The sequence below is a fragment of the Zalophus californianus genome, chromosome 12 (assembly GCF_009762305.2).
Source record: "Zalophus californianus isolate mZalCal1 chromosome 12, mZalCal1.pri.v2, whole genome shotgun sequence".
Taxonomy (NCBI): Eukaryota; Metazoa; Chordata; class Mammalia; order Carnivora; family Otariidae; genus Zalophus; species Zalophus californianus.
In genome coordinates, this window is record NC_045606.1 from 60,377,145 (window position 1) to 60,399,566 (window position 22,422).

General features: G+C 43.0%; 1 protein-coding gene across 5 annotated transcripts in view; it reads left to right on the top strand.

Annotated features, from left to right (window-relative positions):
* PLEKHA8 (pleckstrin homology domain containing A8) overlaps positions 1-19,065 on the top strand; it is a 66,953-nt gene extending 47,888 nt beyond the window's left edge. Inside the window, exons 13-14 of one of the 5 annotated variants that reach the window (XR_003516520.1) lie at positions 3,115-3,176; positions 18,400-18,473. Coding sequence is in view for 3 of the 5 variants with exons in the window: in XM_027574277.2 (XP_027430078.1) it covers positions 3,115-3,176; positions 8,228-8,425 (260 nt within the window). In the remaining 2 variants the exon portion in view is untranslated. Of the gene's footprint in view, positions 1-1,072; positions 1,590-3,114; positions 3,177-8,227; positions 14,088-18,399 lie in introns of those variants that run through there. The other 4 variants (XR_003516519.1, XM_027574279.1, XM_027574277.2 and 1 more) reach the window with 4 other exon arrangements.
* Positions 19,066-22,422: the final 3,357 nt, after the last annotated feature.

Here is a 22,422-nt window from a genome sequence, read left to right on the forward strand (position 1 = left end):
GCCCACATTGTTGGGACTCACAGCACCCTTATTTTCCGGCTCTCCTAAAGAAGATGGCACAGAGAAGGGTTTCTGGGCTTTTTTGAAAGGTTAACTTAAATAGCAACATGTAGGAAAAGTATAGAGCCCCTGAGGTTGGTGTAGCACTGGAGCCAGAACCTCTGTAAACAGGTAGATTGTCCAGCAATTTGGAGCTGAAGACTGAAGGACCGAGACAGCTGCATTTGCTGCATACCGTCAAGAAATGTAAATCTCACCTCGTTACTTCCCTACCACAGTTCCCAATCAGAATGATCATGACTGTTAGATCATAGGACAGACTGTGTAGGAAAAAAGGCTAAGAGAATATGCCCCCAGAATGCCCACTGTGGCTATCTCTAGGAGGCATGATTATAGGTTTCTTTAGTTCCCTCCTTTTTGTGTTTTCCTTACTTTGAACAATGAGCATGCATTACTTGTGAAATCAGAAAAAATCAGGTAAGTGTTATATTTTTTAGAAGTGCCACTGGGCCTCCAGTGGGAATTTCAGAATCCCTGGCATGGCATATAAAGGTCCTTACCATTTGGCCCCAGCCCCAGTGATCTTCAGCCTCAGTGAACTACTCCCCATTGCACAGCATGCCCCCATCTCTCACAGCTCCTTGGTGCTTGCAGGCTGCAGCCCCAGCCACCACCCTTCTCTCTGCCCTACCCAGCCTTTGAGACTTCTTTGCCCACATGTCTTCAGGCTGGGTTCGTTTCTGTCTTCTTTTTATTCCTACAGAAAGCACTGTATACACATCTTTAGCAGTTGTCAGTTTATATAATATCACTTTGTTAAATGGCTGGCTCTCATAAGCCCAGGGACTTCCTGAGGGCAGTGGACTGTCTGATTTTAAAATCACCCAAGGATCTCCCCCACCTTGCACAGTATGGGGTGTGTGGTAGAGCCTCATTCCATCGTGGATGTCCGCCAGATTTTAATGTCATTGAATTCCATCTGTTTACTTATAATGTCATTTAATACTTCGTCTAGATTAAGATCACAAGAAATAAAGTATTCCCACTATCTTATCTCTGTGACTTATTTCAGGAGTGAGCACCCATGGACCTGTACAATATCTTGCCAGCCCAAATGGCTTCTTGGAAAGGATGGGTGGAAAGTTGATTGTCTTCCTGATCTACCTCAGAGGCGGTGCCTACTATTTTCTGCCCATCTGCACTATCCACTTAGTGGGCCAGCAACCCTTTCTTCGCTCAGGTCTTATACCGCCTGCGGTGTCCCTGATACCATCTATCCCCTTGGAGAATCAGATAGACTTAAAGTGTGGCTCACATTGAAGACATATCTATGAGCACACCCTAAGTCTATTCAGACTGTTCTCCTAAGAAAAAAATTAAATTGAATCTTGAGTTCTCCTTTAAGCTGTTTGTAAGAGTCTTCATACTTATTGGGTGCTGGCATTTCCACCTGTTCCTAAAACCTTAGATAACCAGAGAAACCTGTTACATTTCAAATGTATAGTCTTCTTTTATATAAAATACAAATTGTATTTTGTGCAAAGTTGAATTATGTACAGTTGATAGTGGGGGGTGCTAAAAGTATTAATAAAGCCTTGTCCAAATTTTAAAAAGAAAAGTTGACAAGAAGTACATGATTTCAAAGCTAGAGGGCTTGAGTAAATTGTAAAATGTGTTTAAGCTACAGCCACATGGCCAGTAAAATGCAGATATCTGACATCCTTTGGCAGTATTTTGTGAGCCACATTGTTAACTGCATAAACTTGTGGCTGTGGTTCTGGTGTCTGCTTTTCTGTTATCTTAACATCTGCTCTTATAATTTGAAATATTTCTATATCCTATTATAATGTCACTTAAGCATTGATTAAATGGTGGTGGCACTTATACTGGTGCTGAAACTAGCACATGAAAATACGTAAGTTTGGAATAGTTTTTGGGTTTGTTTTTTTTTTTAAGATTTTATTTATTTGACGGGGGGTGGGAGCACAAGCAGGGGGAGCAGGCATACAGAGAGGAAGAAGCAGGCTCTCCGCTGAGCAGGGAGCCCAACATGGGGCTCGATCCCAGGACCCTGAGATCATGACCAGAGCCAAAGGCAGATGCTTAACTGACTGAGCCACCCAGGCACCCCTGGAACAAAGTTTAGATGTGATAAAGCATGATGAAGAAGGTCAGACGATCCCCGTGATACCCTGTGCTATTATTTAGGAATGAGCACTCTGTAAACACTGAAGATGCCACTTAGAAATGAAATGGAGCGTTGATACATGTGCACTGTGGTGATATAGATCTGTGCCTCCGGAGGATGCATTTCCTCCTGTGGAAAAAACAGTTTTGAATTTTGCGTTGTGTTATTCAGATCCTTCAGGAACACATCCCTTGCATAAAATGCAATTATTTTGTTCTTGAGATTTTTTTTGTAATTAAAATTATTATATGCCAGTTTTTGAATCTCATTTTAAAACACATTGGAACAAAAATCATAGGTTTTTAACTTTAAAGTCTAGAATATGAATGATTTTCATTAATAGGTCTTACAAAGTCCTTTATAAGTAGCTTAGTAACTTCAGGCCATTCTTTCCATAGTAGTTTTAAAGGTTTCTTGGTTTAATACTGTATCTACAGGGTCAGAGGGACACCTGGGACAAACATTTGACATCACAGAAGAGAATGTTACAATTGAAAAGAGACTCAGAGATCAGGTTACAAAGAGGGAAACTGAGAGGACATCTAAGGGACTGACTTAGGGTCACACAGCATTCAGAGAACTGCATTTTTATACTCTTATAGTGTATTTTTTTCCAATATTCTCCCCCCCCCCTTATTTCCTGATATGAATGGGACTTTTCCCACCATGGTAATAAACTGATTTCAGATACATTTACAAAAGGTAAGAATGGAATTATCTGTTTTTCTTAAAAAAAAAAAAAAAATCTGTGTAGGCTTTTTCCCTACTCAAGACTTTTAGGGGCACATATCTTGTAATTAGACTTTTCTCATCAGTTCGTAATACCAATAGGATCATGCTACCGTGTACTTGAGAAAGGAGGTGCTACAAATAGCACATCAGATTGTGGTGAAATCGTGGTTCATGGAGTTTTTCTTCTTTTCAAGATAACGCATATGGTAAAACATTACGGCAGCACCACGGCTGGGTGGTTCGAGGGGTTTTTGCGGTAAGTAATCCTCCTGCTTTCTAATGTTCTGATGGTCACAGCAAGATGTTTTGTTTGTTTTGTGTGCATGGCATTTCTGTTTGCTTTGTTCTCAAGAATAAGAACACAGTGTTGTCTATTTAAGTCTGTAGGTCTTTGTTGTATGGAAATGTTGGCAATAAAAAATGTCTAGACTAGAAAAGTCTGTTAGCATGCTTTTCCCTGTCCAGCTCCAGTGACCGTGTGGAGGTTTTGGTTGCCTTTCTGATCAGTGCAGAGATAGGCAGGAAGCTGCTGAAAATTCAGCAGTGATGAGAGACCAGTGGTGCCTTCAAGCTCATAGCTTCCTCTACTGCCCACTGTGTTCCATCCTTTTAATTCTCAGGTTTTAGTTGATTTTTTCTTCCGCTTAGTCAGATTTTATCTTTGAATATTAACTCAGTTGGCTGTGCCAGCAGCTAGAGCTTCTGAGAAACCTCTTGTTAGTCGGTTTTTTTCATTGTTGAAGGTGTTTGTCTTCATGTGTTTTGGCCCCTGTTACCCCGCTACTCCTTCCTTCCCAGCATGTTGACCTAAGAAGAACACATACCTGGGAATCCTAGTCCCCTGCACAAATCAAGTAGCCTGCTTTGTAAAATAGCAGGAGTAGAGGCCCCTTTATGTCAGCAGTCCTCAATGCTTCTCCATCATCTGAGGAGAGGTCAGCCTGAGGTACAACCGTGAAAAAGTAGAGTCTTGTGTAGGCACACCAGCAAATGCCACAGAGTGAGTGTTCCGTGGAAGGTCATAGGGTAGAAATAACCTGGCACATGTCTTTCACTAACTTAAAGGATAGGAGACATTATTTGCCTGATGTAAGGACTGTTTAGGTCATGATTTATTAGGGGGTAGGTAAAGAAAGTGGGAAGAATTGACAGTAGAAGAAGTAAAGTTCAGGGAAATGAAATGTGTTTTGAATGCGTGGAGATGACCAGCTCCATACCCCGGCACTCATTGCAGTAGGAGCCAGCGCCGTTGCAGCTGCAGAGTGCTCACACTTACCTTCAGTACGTGTGTCATAATCATCACGAGAGCTGCCACTTGGCTGGTGGACACCTTCGTGGACCAGGCACAGTGCGAGGTACTCCCACGTTCATTATCTTAGGTAATCCTCAGGATGTACTCTCACTGTTCTGCAAGTTCAGAACTGTTCACTCGAGTCCTAGAGTGAAGCTGTGGCAGAGCCCGGGTCTACACCCAGCTCCGCTGTGGGCAGGGCTAACGTGCATTGCCCGCATCACTGCGCTCCGCACTGGAGGCTGTGATGGAGAGGCTGCCGCCGAGGAGTTATGCAGTGCAGGGGTACATTCAGTGATCTTCCCGAGTAAACCGATTGCTCTCAGGAGCCTGAAACCCAGCTTCCCTGGTGAGATGCCAAAGCATAAAAACACTGAATTGCCCTATTTGCAAGAAACATAAATATCTTGTTGTAGTTGCTGTGGTCTAGAAGTCAGAGTTTAATCCTGAAATGGTAATGATCCAAGAGATGTTGCCGACAAGAATGCAAGTGTAGCAGAAAATTTAACCTAAGCAAGAGTCTTTAAGAGGACTTCTTAATTCATAGCGTTTTCCCCAGTATGTAGTAATCTAGACTCATAAAAAAAATATAGAAATCATGGAAGAATAGAAAGGGAAAAAATCAAAATGTCCATATTCTCACCACTCCATAATAACCATTTTTAACATTTTTGTGTTTTACCTTCTTAGCTTTTATTTTTATATATATTTATGTATTCTTTTAATATTGTTCTATTTAATTTTATATATTTATATAAGTATATATCTCTATAGGTATTTATAGTTTTATATCTACATGTTACATTTGTAAAATTGTTTTGTATAGTCTGTATGTGTATGTAAATTTTTTGATTATTAGCTTGTATAATTTTGTGTTATTTTCCTCCCACTTAACAGATTCTATCATGGCCATTTTTAAATGCCATAAGGGTCTTTGAAAATCATTATTTTTAGTGACTGCATAATATTTCCCTAGTATGGAGGTGCCATGATTTATTTGCCAGTCTTCTAGAAGTTAGAAATTTAAGCTGTTTCCGAGTCTGTTGTTAAAATACAACAGCATTCATTTACATACCTTTTTTAGTAAAACTCTTTTATTTCCTAAAAATAGGTTCCTAGAAGTGGAATTGTTATGTCTAATACTAAGAACTATTAGAATTTAGAATTTTGAGCACTTGCCATGCACCAACTGTTAAGTGCTTTACATACAGTTAGTAATCTCATAATTACAAAGTATGTTCTCTTACTTACCCTGTCATAGACAAAGAAACCTGAGACACAAGAGGTGAGGTAATACACCCAAAGTTAGAGAGGAAGAACATTCTGAAGGCTCTTGTTATTATTGCCAATAATTTTTAATAGTTGTTGGTTTTTAAGAAAATAGATTATGTTGAGCATTTCCCAACAGCCATATACATAGAAGAGCTAGCTTGGCCCTTCCAGACTCTCTTCTGTTACTCCGTGAGTCATCCCTACTGTACAAAGTATACTGTTTCCCATTGTGCTAAGTGATCAGCAGGGGGCAGAGTCTTTAGCTGCTCTCAGTTGCTCCAGGAATCATCATCTACACTCCAGGAATTTGAGTCATTTACCAGCCAAATAGTGAACTTTCATCTTCAGGCGGTTGTAATTCAAAGGACGGAAGCCCAGCCCAGGCTCTACCTCCAGCATGCATCCTAACCATTTGTCATTTGACCTTTTTGGTTTCCTCCTCAGTTGAGTTCAATCACTGGTTCCCAAGTAGACTTGACTGCATCACAGTCCTCTGGGAACCTTTGAGAAATACATTCTCGAGAAAACTTTTCACAAATTATATTGTACCTAAATACACGGGCAGAGGGCTTGATTTTGTTCTATTCAAAAGTCCAAAAAGGTTATAACAAAAAATAGTCCCTGCCTTCTGTCCACACTTTCCCAGACTCACTCCAAAGAGGCTGCCACTTTCAACTACTGTGACTGTTTCTTCCAGTACCTCCATAATCCTAACAACGTTTGCTGTTCTTTTTGGCCTCATCAATTTTAGTCAATAATGTTGACTTTCTGTTATGATTAGAGTTTAGCTTTCTTTAGACCTCCCTTCCCCTGCCTCTACCTTCCCAATATAATTATATCACAGGTTAACATGATGAAGATGAGCCAAAATTCACCATCATTCTGAGCTCATAGATACATCATGTTATCTCTGTTGGTTTTTGTTTGGTTTTTTTGGAGACTTCCCTTCCAGAACTTTCTAAACTGAATGCCAATCTTAATTAGCTATTCAGGCCTGTTGTACTGCTATGACCTAGGACTCTTCTTTACAAGTTTTCCTGTGCTGAATCCCCATCTCACACCAACTTCCCAGGTTTTGTTACTTCCTATTTGTTGATCTAATCCCTTGTTTCAGTGGTGTCTTCTAGTAGCTTCCTAAAAATGGTACAAGGGAGCTAAACTTCTGAGTTCCTGCATGCCTGAAAATGTCTTTATTCTGCCCTTCTTTTCTAGAGAGATGCTTTGGTTTTTGTAGAATTCTAGGTTGATAATAATTTTCTCTTAGAATTTTGAAGGCAGTCCTCTCTTGTCCTTTAGCTTCCACTGTTAACTGCTGTAGAATCTGTTGACATTCTAGTTCCTGTTCCATTGTATATAAACTGCCCCTCACCCCCTTCATGCTTCCAGGATGTTTATCCATTCTAAAATTCTAAAATTTCTAAATTTTATGATATTCTCCTTTTAGTCTTTATCATTCATTCTGCTGAGTTACTGGGTAGGTCTTTAAATCTGAAGACTCATATCCTTCAGTTCTAGGAGATTTTCTCACATTATTTTTTAGATAATCGCCTTCCCTTCATTCTCTGCTCTCTCCCATGTACTTCTACCATTATTTGAGTATTTGGTACATGTCAGAAAGTGGGCTAAATATGTCATACATATTCCATTAATCTTTCAAATAAGGAAAGTGGTACCAGTCCTCTTCTGCAGATGAGGAAAGAAATGGAGGCTCTAAGAGGTTAAGCAGCTTGCTTAAATTTCTCAAGCTAACATGTGAAAGATTTGGGATTCACGTCTAGGTCTCCTTCACCCAAGCCTGTGCTTTAACCACTGCATGATCATGCCAGTCACTCTCCAATTGCAAAAGGGCAGTGGCTTGATTCTCAAAGACTTTTAAAGAGTAAGGAAGCTCAAGAAGAGTGTAGAGTAATTAATTCAAGATTCCAAAGTCTCCAGAGCTGTCAGCAGAGCCAATCCAGTGGATCCCAGACAGCAGATTTTGGCACGCTTAGGGAAGAGCTGGCCTACAAAGGGAAGAGAGCTATCCAGAGCCTAGGAACTATTCCACCAGGGAAGTGGTACGGTGTGGCAGCATGGTTGAAAAACACACAGAGTCGCTCCTAAGTTCAGATCCTGGCCCTGACACACATTAGCTATATAATGTTCATCTGTAAAATAGGGATATCTACTGCACAGCGTCCTTATACACATTAACTGGGATAAAATATGTTACAGCATCCATGCACAAACAACAAGTGTGAGCTCCCTTCCCTTTTAGAAAATATTCAAGGCTGCAGAGGAAATACCCATGTGGGGAAAAAGAGAGATAGGCCTCTATGGAGATGGGACACAAATGAGTGAGGGGCCCTGGAAGGCTGGCTACGTGGGAACACGACTGTGGGAGCAACTTGCACGCGATGGATTCTGAGGATGCAGAGGGAATAGTCTGGATCACACTGGGCATGAGGAGGGAGCTTTCCTCAAACTCATTTCTCTCAGCACTCCGTGATTTGTTGGCATCGTTCGTCCCCAGGATGGCCCAATACACACTTGCTTCTTCCAGCCTTAGCATTTGTTGTGTTGGTGTTTGAAATATAATTTTAGCGTGCATGGATTGGAAGGGTATATTCCTGCTGTTTTCCTCTTGCTCTCCTAGTCGCTGTGTACGTGTGTGAGTGTGTGTGCGCGTGTGCACTTGTGCATAAGAGGATGGCGGGCAACAGCAGAAGACGTGCTGCAGATTCTCACGGGCAGTTCTTTTGCAGTTAGCTCTGAGGGCAGCTCCATCCTATGAAGATTTTGTCGCCGCATTAACCATAAAGGAAGGCGACCACCAGAAAGCAGCTTTCAGTGTTGGGATGCAGAGGGACCTCAGCCTTTACCTCCCTGCCATGGAAAAGCAACTGGCGATCCTGGACACTTTATACGAGGTCCACGGACTGGAGTCTGATGAGGTGGTATGACGCCTGCAGGACTGCGCCGCCTCCTAACTTCAGGGAATAAAGTCTGCTAAAGTGTTTCATTGCCCTGCTTGATTTCCAGCAGCAGCTTCAGCCCTCTCCAACCCCTTCCTTGTGGGGATGGAGAGAAGGAGGCAAAGCCTAGTGCTTTTATACATAATTTTTAAAATGCATATGTCTTTTGTGTGTTTAAAAATCAAGGTGCTACATATTTCAGTTCAAAGGGCCTCCTGGAAACCAAATCATAGCTGTTCTATTAGAATTGAACAGCAAGTTGTAAGAGCAGATTTAACAAATGAATTTGTCGGTATTGTGTTTTGTTTTTACCTTTTACTTTTAATGAGCCTCCCAAACCCAAGCTGAAGATGAGCAAATTCTGTATCAAGGAATATAACACATAGCCAGTGTTTCAGTCAACTTAGACTAAAAACTGGGGGGAAGCTAAGACCCTTTGTTGAAGCTATTGAAATGTAGAGTCTGGTGTTCCTAGACATTCAGAGAATCCTCTTCTCCATGGCTTTGTAGGCAAGAAGAGCCTGTGTCGTCCAGGTGTTCGGGGCACTGGTGTGGGCCTGTCAGTGTGGGAGGAGGAAGACACAAAGAATGCCATCCCTGTTTATGTGAGGGGAGACTGTGGCTCCTAAGGGATGAGTGGTGCCCTAACTCCAAGCCAGCGAAGCAACATGTCATCTGTGATGACCCCTATCTAGTGCCCACACTTTGCCAGCATGCTTTCCCGTGTGTCATCTGAGTTGGACATTACAGTGAAACTGACATCCAGGCTTATTATCCATTTCAGAAGTAAGGTTGAGAGGTTGAGGGATTTGCTCACAGTCACACAGCTTCTAATTAGAGGATGCAGGTCATTGCAGAGTGTGATCTGGACCACTTCTGCATCAAAATCACATGGAGTGCTTCTTCAAAAAGCAAATTCCCCAGCCTTACCCCGACCTGAAGAACCAGAATAGTTCGGGTGGGACTTAGGAATCTGCATTTGAATAAACTGTACGGGTGATTCTCCTGCACCAGGGTCGAAGATCCACAAGATTGAATTCCAGTTTAAATTCTAATTTACAGGACTCCCCATCTTCTGCATGAACAAAATGATAGGTCCTTCTTTTCCCAGAGAGGAAGAGGCTTTCATCGAAATAAAATAGTTAAAGGGAGAGCGAGAAGTGGAGCAAGTTTACTCACAGTTTTCTTGATTGCATGGGCCGCAGCGCCCAGCCAGCAGGCTTGGACGTTGCACTCAGGGACCACAGTTTTGAATGTGCCATCTGACCAATCTCGGGATGATTGCCAGTCGTGAAGGGCAAGCCAGCTACAGCTGCTTATCAACCTCAAAAGCTTTGGGACTGTGTCTGAATTGAAAGGTGGGATTTAAACTTGCATCCAGCAGTGCTGGGTGTGTGATGCCAGGAGACTCTAGTAGGCCAAGCTGCCATGAGTGGGTGTGGGCGGGAAGTCATGGTGGCTTTCCCACCTGGGGCTGCTTCCTTCTAGTAGCTAGAAGAGAAGTTCCAGCAGGAGGTGGTGCCCCAGAGTAGAAGGGGAGCTCCTTCAAAGGGCACAGGTGAATGCTACGTGAGCAGCTTCAGATGATACTTTCCTGGGGCAAAGAGAACCCTCTCTTTAGGCAGAGGTTGATGTAGAGAGGGGTTTTGATTTTGTCTTTTGTTTGTCTTTAAACAAATTAGCATTTATTTAGCTCAGGTTAATGAAACAGGTACTCCACTCACTAAGGACTTCTGGAAAATGCTTAAACTTAGAAAAACAAATGTTGTAAGGCTGGGGAAAAAGGTGCTAAAATAATATTGATTCTTTCGTATTTTAGCACTTGCTGTTGGCAACTGCTGAGGGGGTGTGTCATTTCCCCCCCTCCCACGAGTAGTTAGCGTGGATCTCCTCTGGTTAGTGTGAGTATGATGGCAGAACTAGAGGATAATTCCGACTTCCTGCCCCTGACTTAGCCTTCTAAAACGGAAAAAGAAAAAAACAGCCAGTTTTTGCTTGAACCTTGGATGAGGACCCTTTAGGCATTGTGCGGTTGGGAGGGGATGCCCCCGGGAGACTGTAAGTATCTGTCCTGAGCAACCGCCGCTGCCCCCTGTCACCTCAGCTGACCTCGCGTCGGCTCCTGGAGAAGGGGCTGGCACACTGAAAACACCACAGATTGGCCGCCGAGGCTCCTGATACACACAGAAAGCTGCTCAGCATGGCCTTTTCACATTTATTAGGTACTGCCTTGGTTTATAGAACTCCGTTTTCTGGGGAAGAAGGGTTTAATATTCTCTAGGACCCTTGGGAACCCAGATCAGGATAGCTTGAATAACTTGAATAGCTTGTATTTTGTACTCCGCCTTTTCCCACTCCTGTAGAAAGGGGGTAAGGTTTTTGACAGGTATTTTCCTCACTGGAGCATGTTCAGTTTGCCTGAGATGTATAAAGCTCGGAGGGTCCTAAATAAAAGCTTAGATTAGGTGATATACTAGGTGATAAATTCAACTTGACCGGAAGTTTGGCACAGTCCGAGCTTCCTCCTGGATCTACGGCGTCAGCTTCTAGTTCAAGTACTACTCTGCGGGTACCGCCTAAGATGGGAACAAAGTGAAAAGATAGGTAAGACCTTTTCTCTGTGCTCCTCCAAGATCTCTGGGGCGTCTCAGCTTTCTTACCCCCAGCCAGTGAGGGGATGAAAACACGAGTATGCTTGTGCACAGAGGAATCACCTGGCTCTCATTGCTCAAAACATTTTTAGGAGTCCTTTTTTAGAGTAACCTTTAGAGAGATCCTGAAGAAAAAGGTAATATGTCTTCTAGGTATCAGTAGAAGCTAAGAAACATTTAGATAATCCCTTACGAAGTGTTTGCAAACACAGCATCTCATCATGTGTGCACCTGTCCCCACAGGAGAGGCCAGACTTGACACGTAGGAGGGATCAGTGTATATTTGTCCAGGGGAACAAAATCCTTTCTGTGATGGCAATTTTTTTGTCCTTTGAAAGTAAATTTGATTCACTGTAGCTAATCCTGGTGAAAAATGTTAAGTTGGAGGGATACCTGTTGGGGGCAAAACCAACTTATGACTGTGAGATGGAGATGATTTTCTTGTCAGCTCTTGATCCGGCCCTGCAGGGGGTTCTAGAAGCAGGGCTCTCAGGATGTGGAACATCTCAGTCCCTGGGGAATGGACTTTGAAAGGTGGTGTTCATTAGGATGTGTAGGTAGTGGCTTGAGGCACCTTGTTGTCACTATTTGCATGTCATTCCGAACATAAAGCTTCCTCAGATGTCAGTTTGCACGAAAAGGGGTAGCTGAGCCTCAACTGCTTCCCTCTCCTGTTTTCTCTTACGGAAGATTGCCAGCAGAGCCCCCTCCGAACACCAAATCCATTGCCTGTCTTAGCTGGTCTGCCCCATTCCTCGCAGCATCCCCTAACGCGTTTGGGGAGCACCTGGTACAGACCTAGCCCAGGGTGAGGTGTCCAGTCAGTGCAGATTCTGTTCCCCTCTTGGACTTCCGGAGCTTCTTTAAAGACCCTCCGTTCCCATTTGTAGCTATAAAGCAGGTGGCCACCGTGTGCGGGAAGTGACGTCTCCTCCGATGAGCGCTGCTGGAAAAGTGTGCGGGCTTCTCTTTTTGATTCTTAATTGGACATACGTGTATTTCCCAAAAGTTAATGCTTTCAACTTTATATTTTCGGAACAGTTCTTTTAATTAAGAGAAATACGTGGTAGGAGCCAGTAAATACAGTACACCTTTCTTTATTAAATTTGAGATAAGGGAGCTGAAGTAAGAGGCATCATGTTAAGGAGACTTAATCTGATGATGAAAGTCATACATGTGAAGAAACATCTAAGGCAGTAGAAAGAGTCAGAAGGTCATGAGCAATCTAAGATGATGTGAGGCAACTTTCTGAAAGAAAACTATTTTTATGGTTTTTTTCGATTTAAATGACTACATCCCACGAGAAGTTGGTTACTTAATGGTGCATTTCTGAATCATTGATTAAAATCAGTTGCTTCTGGTTTTAGTCCTAGGTTTTACAACTCTTCAGCTTCCCTATTCAGATGTTTTGTGTTTTTTTTTTTTTTAAGGTAACCTACCAACCTTCTTTACGTTTTTAGATTTAGAATTTGTAAGTAAAGTATTTTTTAAGCCATTGTTCTGTTAGCTGAGCTGAAGTGTTTGGTCTGAGAGGGCCTGACTTCAGGTGCTCTTTGTGATCAGGTACAGGCTGCACAGCGGCATCGGTGTGTACGCTAAACCTGTGTCCCTGAGAGGCGCATGTCGAGGGCTTTACTTAGAACTACGTTCTGCTTCCGGATGTCCCTTTGTAACCTGCAGTTGCTTACTCAGGGCTTTCATAGTAATGACATAAAAAGATACTCAGTAGCTCTCTAATGGTATTTTAAGACTGCTTATCAATTATAAGGTTGTTAGGGATCCATTCAACAACTCCATGAACATACTGTTCACTAGACCCTCTCTGGAAACGCTCCGGTCCCCATCCTGTCGCAGCCAGTAGTCGTGTGTGCCGAGGCCATTTGCGTGATTTCTCGCTGCACTGCTGCACTGAGGGACTCCAGGGCATGATTCAGGAATCAGTGGCGGTACAGTTGACGCATGCATGGGTCTTTCTCCTCTACTGTCTTGATATAGCCTTTCATTAAAAGGAAAAAGACCTACCACTACTCTGTAATGCAAGAGTTTGCGAGATTTTTTTGGTTTCCCTTTTTAATCACTTCTCTTTCAGAGTGAACAGATGTTTTCAGCTAAGCTATGTGAGAACACAAGAAAGAAATCCTGCTTGTTTTGAGCACCATTCTTTCTATTACATAGATTTTAAAGTGTGATCAGTATTTCCTCCCTGTACTTTATAAACAGCAACCACCCTGGGATGGCTGGCACTCCTTGGGAAACGGATGACGTCCCAGACTCCTGTGTACGTGTCTCTCCATAGGTGTGTGTGGAGTCAGGGATGACAGGAAGGGTGATAGAAGTATTCTGTTGCTTCCCAGAAGGCTAATGAGCCGGTGTCATGGCATGTTTGATGTCTGAGTCCCCAGTGTCATGACAGTTTCACTAGAATGTCAATAAACAGCCCAACTACCTCACGTGAAATTGGCTGTGGACAATCTGTGTCAGATGAGACATGCATTTAAGGTTGACTTAGTCTGGTTAGTAGATTGAACAAAATGATGTCTCTATAAAGAAGAAAAACATTAGACCAGATGCCAAAGGCTACCATGTACATAGATTTCCTCGGATTAATTTTGTAAGTCAGTGTTGAATTCCAGCCCCAGCATTCTTATCTCGAGTGTTTGTGGTCTCATAGATCCGTGCACTTTGAATACCTGTCACGTGCAGTCTTGTGTTAACTGTCCTTGTTCTAAAACATTTTGAATGCGCAGCATAATGGCAGTAGAAAGCAAGTGTCAACTAGTTTGTTGGTTTGTTAATTTTAATGGGCCTTTACTTAGAATATAATGTGTTGGAGCCATTGGGGACCAACCAGTGAATGAGAATTTCATGTTTAGTGTTCATGTTAAACTCTGTCCAAGTTCTTACTCTCTATCTTGTGGGGAGGGTTTTACTTTTTTTGCAAAAATGTTTGAAAACATCTGTCAGATTTTATATTCGTTAGTTATAATAAACTTATTTTCAAAGTATTTTATCAAGTGCTTCTCTTAAAGTTGTTTGTGTGCATTTCTGCTTATTTGAATAAGCCAATTATAAGTATCATTTGTGGAACACATACTGTTTGCCAGGCATCATTTTAAGCCCTTTACAATATTAACACATTTAATTGTCCTACTTTCTCTGTAAGGCCAGTACTGTTGTTATCCTCAAATCACAGATGAGAACACTGAGGTGCAGACTGAGGGAAGCCCCTAACCTAAGATCCCACAGCTGTTAGGGAGGAGAGCCAGGCTACAAACTCAAGCAGCCTAGCTCTAAAATCTATATAAAACTGGTTAAAACCGGGCGCCTGGCTGTCTCAGTCGGTTAAGCGTCCAACTCTTGGCTTTGGCTCAGGTCGTGATCTCAGGATTGTGGACCAAGCCCGTGTCAGGCTCCGTGCAGTGGGAGTCTGCTTGAATAATCTCTCCCTTTGCCCCTCCCCCACACTCGTGCTCTCTCTCTTTCTCTCTCATGCAAATAAATAAATATTTTTAAAAAATGGTTAAAACCTAAACAAAAATTAATTTTTGAAGCACCAAAAGACCTCTGTAATGGCATTGCCCTGGGTGTTCCTAGCATTCTAGAAAGATTAGCTCCTTTCATGATAGCTGTGTTCTTTGGCCTGGTTTAATTCTGTTTTCAGAGAAACCACAAATGCAGAAGAGAAAGAGGAGTTTGCTATGCATAATATTTGAGTGGCTTTGTGATTAATAAGTTTACATTCCATAGTCGATACTTTTTGGCTTAAATCATTCAACGCCAAAGTAGGGTTGAACCTGTTGGATGTTCTGTCTCATACACTTGTTGGCGGATGTTAGGATACCTGCAGATACAGATAGATCTGCATGGCTGGTGTTGGGGTGCTGCCTTGTCCATGGAGAGAAGCTTCCCACGTATTGCCCACATGAGGCCTCCTCTCCAGCCACCTGTTTAAATACATGAGCCGAGCCAATTCGAAGTGGAGGAAGCAGGACAGAAGGAAGAGAAGAAAGTGAAGAAGTGAAGTGTGGTGGGTACTTGAGCACAAGGAGTCGGCTGGAGTGGCCATGTTGAGCCACATGCAAGAGAAGCAAGTCTCACTGAGGAACTGTGTAGTTGCCAGGGCAACCACAGACATTCTCTGAAGGCCACCTTTCCCTTTCTGGAAGCCTCCTTTCCTGCCCTGGGATTCCTCCCCTGGAGAAACCTGGACCTTTACTACATAGCCCCAACCTTTTTGCTTACACCACCTCTGGTGGGCTTCTGTCCTTTGAAACAATCACTATGATGAGCATGTGTGTCTTTGTTCCACACCGAATATGGGCAAATCTTAAAGAAAAAGCAAAGTGACATTCATTGAAGAACCACCACCACTGTCTTCCTTGCTGTATAAAATGGGAGTACCTGTCCATACCTGAAGTCAGTCTGTATGAGCTCTGCTTATTCTAAGTTACAGACACGTCCCCCACAGAACCCTAGGAGCTTTTTTGTAATGCATTTGTTCTTAGAAATCTTAAACGTCCGTACTGCCGGAGATGGCTGTGTGAGGACCAGCTATCTCTCTCCTGCCTTCACCACACCTACCAGGAGCAGTGCTCTCAGCTCCTCCCTCTGGAGTACTTGGGAGCCGTGAAAAGATAAGCATCCTGGAGGATGAACAAAGGTGTGACAACCGACAGGATGGGAGAAGGTATTTGCAAACGACAGATCAGATGAAGGGCTAGTCTCCAAAATCCATAAAGAACTCCTTAAACTCAACACCCAAAGAACAAATGATCCAATCAAGAAATGGGCAGAAGACATGAACAGACATTTTTCCAAAGAAGACATCCATATGGCCAACAGACACATGAAAAAGTGCTCAACATCGCTCGGCATCAGGGAAATCCAAATCAAAACCTCAATGAGATACCACCTCACACCCGTCAGAATGGCTAAAGTTAACAAGTCAGGAAACGACAGATGTTGGCGGGGAGGCGGAAAAAGGGGAACCCTCCTACACTGTTGGTGGGAATGCAAGCTGGTGCAGCCACTCCGGAAAACAGTATGGAGGGTCTTCAAAAAGTTGAAAATAGAGCTACCATATGATCCAGCAATTGCACTGTTGGGTATTTACCCCAAAGATACAAATGTAGGGATCCGAAGGGGTACGTGCACCCCGATGTTTATAGCAGCAATGTCCACAATAGCCAAACTGGAATGAGCCAAGATGTCCATCGACAGATGAATGGATAAAGAAGATGTGGGGTGTGTGTGTGTGTGTGTGTGTGTGTGTGTGTGTGTGTGTGTGTGTGTGTATGCATGCAGTGGAGTATTATGCAGCCATCAAAAGGAATGAAATCTTGCCATTTGCAATGATGTGGATAGAACTGGAGAGCGTTATGCTGAGTGAAATAAGTCAATCAGAGAAAGACATGTATCATATGACCTCACTGATATGAGGAATTCTTAATCTCAGGAAACAAACTGAGGGTTGCTGGAGTGGTGGGGGGTGGGAGGGATGGGGTGGCTGGGTGATAGACATTGGGGAGGGTATGTGCTATGGTGAGCGCTGTGAATTGTGCAAGACTGTTGAATCACAGATCTGTACCTCTGAAACAAATAATACATTATATATTTTAAAAAAGAAGAAGAAGATAGCAGGAGGGGAAGAATGAAGGGGGGAAATCGGAGGGGGAGATGAACCATGAGAGACGATGGACTCTGAAAGACAAACAGGGTTCTAGAGGGGAGGGGCGTGGGAGGATGGGTTAGCCTGGTGATGGGTATTAGGGAGGGCACGTTCTGCATGGAGCACTGGGTGTTATACGCAAACAATGAATCATGGAACACTACATCAAAAACTAATGATGTAATGTATGGTGATTAACATAACATAAAAAAAAAAAGGCCACGTTTGAATATCTGTCCTGAGTTCCAATGGGTAGGAGAGTAGAGCAGCCTCGATCATGAGGAACCAGCTATGGAGAGGCTACATCTGCTGTTTGCTATTCCAGAATCTGAATACTGGTACATTTTCTGTCTGTTCTGATATTATACAATAACATGGGTTCACCTGGAAAATCTGTGCTTAGTGGCCATGATGGAGAAACCAAAAGAGGAATTAGGACCATCCTAGAGTTGATATTTTTATTTGTTCTTACATTCATATGTGTCAATCAGATGCCTGAGACCTTTTATACAAGCACACCTCACGTGTGTATTTGCATTTTACACACACACACTGACACTCATCATCACCACCCTTCTTTCCAGAGGCACGAAATAGAGATCCGCCTTTGGAGCAGGGTGCTTCAAGTTGATAGAGAGTTGATGAGTGTGGACGGTCCGACATCAGCACTGGGGACACAAACCACATTTGGGCGGTTTGCTGGGTAATCACATCTTTTTCAGAGAACAGAACTGTCACATCGTTGCTAACACTGAGTGTGTGGCCAATTTTAGGGCTTTTTGCTTTGGCTTGACAGTCTAAGTTGTCGAAAAGTTTTTAGATGTTTTAAAAGTCAAATCTTGCTTCAGGGTTCTGCATGAGATCGCTTTCAACAGTCCCTTTCACCTTTCCCCTGACCATTACGTGTCACTGACCAAACCTTCCCCTGGCTTTTGTGAATCACGGGGGCAGACGGGGTGACTTTCTGCCTGGTTCCTCCTGATTGAGACCTGGCTTTCTACTCCCTTTCCTGCAAACATGCTAAATGCATTCATCTCCAGATAGCAGCCTCCTTAAATTACACTTCAGGTGCAGGTCACTCACCTGGGCTGTGGTCTTGAGCTCCAGCCAGACCTGATCTTCCACCCTTGGATGTCCTACCTTCCTCTGAAAGCCCAGGTCCAAACTTGGTTGCCACTTAAGCTTTGCCATTTAAGTCAGTAGCATCACCATGATGTCGGTCTCTCAGGCAGGAGATTCAGACACCCTGAGCTCCTGCCTCACGTCCGCTCTCTCCACTCAGTTGGTTATGAGGACCTGCCTCAGCCTCCGAACTCCAATGGCTACAGCCTCGACCTCTGAGTTCAGAGATCTTTCAGCCTGTCTGCTACTGCCTTCCAAATCTGAAAACACTTTACTACGACTCCATGCCGTGGTTCAAGTTCCTTCACAAACTCGGAATGCCTTTTCCCTGGCCCCTTCCTCAAAGCCCAGATTGAACCTCTCCTCAAAAGCTGCCCCCCACAATAAATCCCAGCCATCAATTTCACCTCAACTCCTCCTGCATTTTTAAATAATACCGCATAAGTTAGAATTTAGGGATGGAAAGCGTGACTCCAGGGGAATTAGACTAATACTTTGGTGTCTTTGTTTATTGGTTGTAGCACCTTCCTCACCAAATCCTGAACTTCACCTTGTCCAAGTCAGAGCGCCAGCAGCCAACAGTGCCTTCCTTGCCCATGGGAGGATTCTAGAACTGTCTTTGAAGTTGGGCATTACCTCACACAGTGTTCCCCTGGTTCCTCCAGATGTCTTAGTTCCATTATCCAGCTAGTTAAAAATACTTGAAGCAAAACCATACACATCTCTTCCTTTCTTTGCTACTCAAGAAATACTCTGAGTACCTGACCACTCAGAGTATAAATAATTTGTGTTTTTTAAAATATTTTGCCTTTGTTAATACAGGTATAAAATGTTTTCTAAACGGTGCTTATGTGTATCACATTATGAACAATTAGAAGACAAAGTCCAGCTCATGGGTTTCAGCTCTGCTTGTACGTTTAAATAAATCACTAGAAAGACTCAAACAAGCAAATAAAAACACTGATGTCTAAGCCTCTCCTAATCACTTAAATCAGGCTCTGAAATGCAGCCTGTCACCTGTATTGGTAAAATCTCCCCGGTGATTCTGATACGCAGCCCAGATTGAGAACCCAGAGCTTCTGGTTTAGACGTTTAAAATGGTGCTTTGCAGGGCACATGGCTGGCTCACTTGGTAGAGGATGCAACTGTTAATCTCAGAATCCTGAGTTCAAGCCCCACATTGGGCATGGAGCCTAGATAAAAATTTTTTTAAAGATTTATTTATTTGTTTTAGAGAGTGTGGGGAGGGGGGAATGGGCAGAGTAAGAGGGAGAGAGAATCTGGAGCAGACTTCCTGCTGAATGGAGAGCCTGACACGGAGCCGAATCGCATGACCCTAAGATCATGACCTGAGGGCGCCTGGGTGGCTCAGTTGGTTAAGCGACTGCCTTCGGCTCAGGTCATGATCCTGGAGTCCCGGGATCGAGTCCCGCATCGGGCTCCCTGCTCAGCGGGGAGTCTGCTTCTCCCTCTGACCCTCTTCCCTCTCATGCTCTGTATCTCTCATTCTCTCTCTCTCAAATAAATAAATAAAATCTTTAAAAAAAAAAAAAAAGATCATGACCTGAGCCAAAGTCAAGAGTCAGATGCTTAACTGAATGAGCTACCCATAATTGGTGACCAATTTTTATTTTTTATTTTTTTTAAAGATTTTATTTATTTGAGAGAGAGAGAATGAGAGAGAGCACATGAGAGGGGGGAGGGTCAGAGGGAGAGGCAGACTCCCTGCTGAGCAGGGAGCCCGATGCGGGACTCGATCCCAGGACTCCAGGATCATGACCTGAGCCGAAGGCAGTCGCTTAACCAACTGAGCCACCCAGGTGCCCTGGTGACCAATTTTTAAAAAATTTTTTTAATTAATAAAATTGTGCTTTGGGTTTTTTTTTTAAGGGTAAATAAGACCACATCATAGAATCTCCATCCCCTAAAACCTGACAAAATGAACTACCAAACTAAGTAAAAATTTTAAAGGTGAAAATCAGTAAAAAAAAAAAAAAAAATTCACAATTGCTTGCAGTGAAGCAAGGGAAGGAACCCGACCTTGTCATTAAGCCCTCAACGTCAAAAGATGATCACCAAAGAAAAAGACCGGATTTTCTGGCAAGAATGAAAAGAAATCCTAATCCTGCCACCCCATTGGGGGAATTTGCAAAATCCAGAATTCTCATTAAAATCTCAGGTTTTAGAAAGAAACTGATTGGAGAGTTGGGTCAAGATGAGTAAACATCTCCTTCCTTCCTCTGAGTGGGGCTGGCGTGTGTGTGTGTGCGTGTGTGCGTGTGTGTGTGCGCGTGCGGGTGAGTGTGTGTGTGCGTGCGTGTGTGTGTGTCAGGGGAGGAGGGGGCTGTTGCTGGAGAGAGATGGGTGAAACAGGGACAGGAACAACCAGCCCATCCCTGAATTAAGACAAAAAAAACACATCCCAAAGGTCTCCATGGGAGATCTACATGGTACAGTAGATATGTCTCCTCACCATTTGGAATTCACCCTGGTGCAGGACTTGATGCAAGTATCAGAAGACAGAGCCGAGTCTGATCCCGCCAACAAAAATGTGTACCCACAGCTCATCCTTTCTTCAGCATGCAGACACACAAGCAGGTTGGTTTGACTGGTCTGCCCTGGTAGGCTGTACTGGTCATTAAAATACCAAAATACTTCCATATCAGGAGGTAAATGACCACTAGCTGAAGTATCTTCCACTGCTCTGGCCACCCCAGCCCCTCTCACAAGATACCCCCCAACTCCAGACCCCCGCCCCCACAGTCTGGCAACTAAAGAAGTAACATGTTGGCCCACCACGGAGCCTTCGGGGGCCCCTGCCCCAGAGCTGTGGCTGACCTCTCCTGCTTCCTCAGTGTCTGTGTCATGCGGGCTGTTAAGGACTCTGATATCATTCATGCCAGAAAGTACACAGAACAGAAGCCCACAGAAGAGAATCGTTGTCAGATAAGATGGGAAGTGTGCCAAGGGAAATGCACCAATAGTATACCAAAGCAAACGAACAGTCTGCACAGAGCTGCCACCTTACATGTGAGCAAATTTAAATAAAACGACCCGGTGACTACACAAATGCACAGCCAGCAAAAGGAGCGGCGGGGGGAACAGATGAAAGCAACTGGGAAGAAAAGCCAACCTAAACAACAGGTATACTGTGTTCTCCAAAGAACGTGAATTCAGTAAGACGAGATCTGATATATGAGCTGATTAAACAACAGAATGAAATAAAAAGGCAGATCGCAGAGCTCAGAAAACAACTTGGCCAAAATAACACTCTTCTAGAACAAATAAGTGAATTAGAAATAGCAAGAAACGTGGTTGAAAACAGGGTAACAAGGGAGAAAAGGCTTGAGAGGGCTGCAAAGACCAAAATAATTCTTGAGAGAATAATTGTAGGAAGACAGAGCTACTCTAAAATGTATATGCATAATTGGTGACCAAGAAAAGACCCGAAGAAAGTATTAAAAGATAGAATTCAGGAAAGTTCTCCTGAAATGAAGGAATGAGTCTTCCGATTGAAAAAGTGTCCTATATTCTAGGAAATCTGACAGAAAGCCCTTGACACCCAAAACATAACCTGATGGAGTTAATGAACTTCAAGAATGAAAAAACTGAGGCAGAGAAAGCAAGTCATCAAAGGGTCTTAAACTTCTTTACCACAAGATTCAGTGCCAGGAGGTAATAGAGAAATGTCTCCAAAATTCTAAGTAGGAAAGAGTGACTAAGTATATGGTCACCAGCCAAGTTGTCAAATACAATGTCAAGTACTTGGGCATGCAAGAGCTCAGGAAATACAACATCCGCAAGCCGCCCCCTTTTTTTTTTTCCTCTCCTTATTTGAGAGAGAGAACACAAGCAAGCATGAGCAGGGGGAGAGGCAGAGGGAGAGAGAGAAGCCGACTCCACACTGAGCATGGAGCCCGATGTGGGATTCGATCCCAGGACCCTGGGATCGTGACCTGAGCCGAAGTTAAGCAACCGACTGAGCCACTCAGGCACCCCCCACAAGCCCTTCTTAAGGAAACCTTTTGATAGGACAGTCTAACCAAATAGCTCAATGAGGCAAAAGGGCTGGTGGTGAGCATTGAATTTATATAAATAACCAAGACCAAACTGGGAATGATAGATACAGGTTGCACATATTATAAGCCTTAATAATATAACTAATATAATACAATACAATACAATATAATGTAACTAACAAACTAAAACTAAAACAATATAACTAATAATAATGTAATAAATTGGGGGCGGGGAAGGAAAGTATGAGTGTCAAGCTCTTATTTTCATAGCAGAGAGTTGATATTGTCTAAAAAAAACAAAAAAAATATGACTAACCTCTTTGTTGGTAACTTTTTAATAAGCTTGAATAGATTTTTAAATAGCTGTTGGAGGAAAAAATTTTAAGTTTAGTAAATTGCTTCCGTTTACTTTGGTTTCTTGTCTTAAATGCAAGCAAATTAGCTGAGTGCTATTTTTTTAAATAAATGTAATTAGAAATAAATATGTTAAATAAAAATGAGCATAAACCTATGTTTATAAAAAGA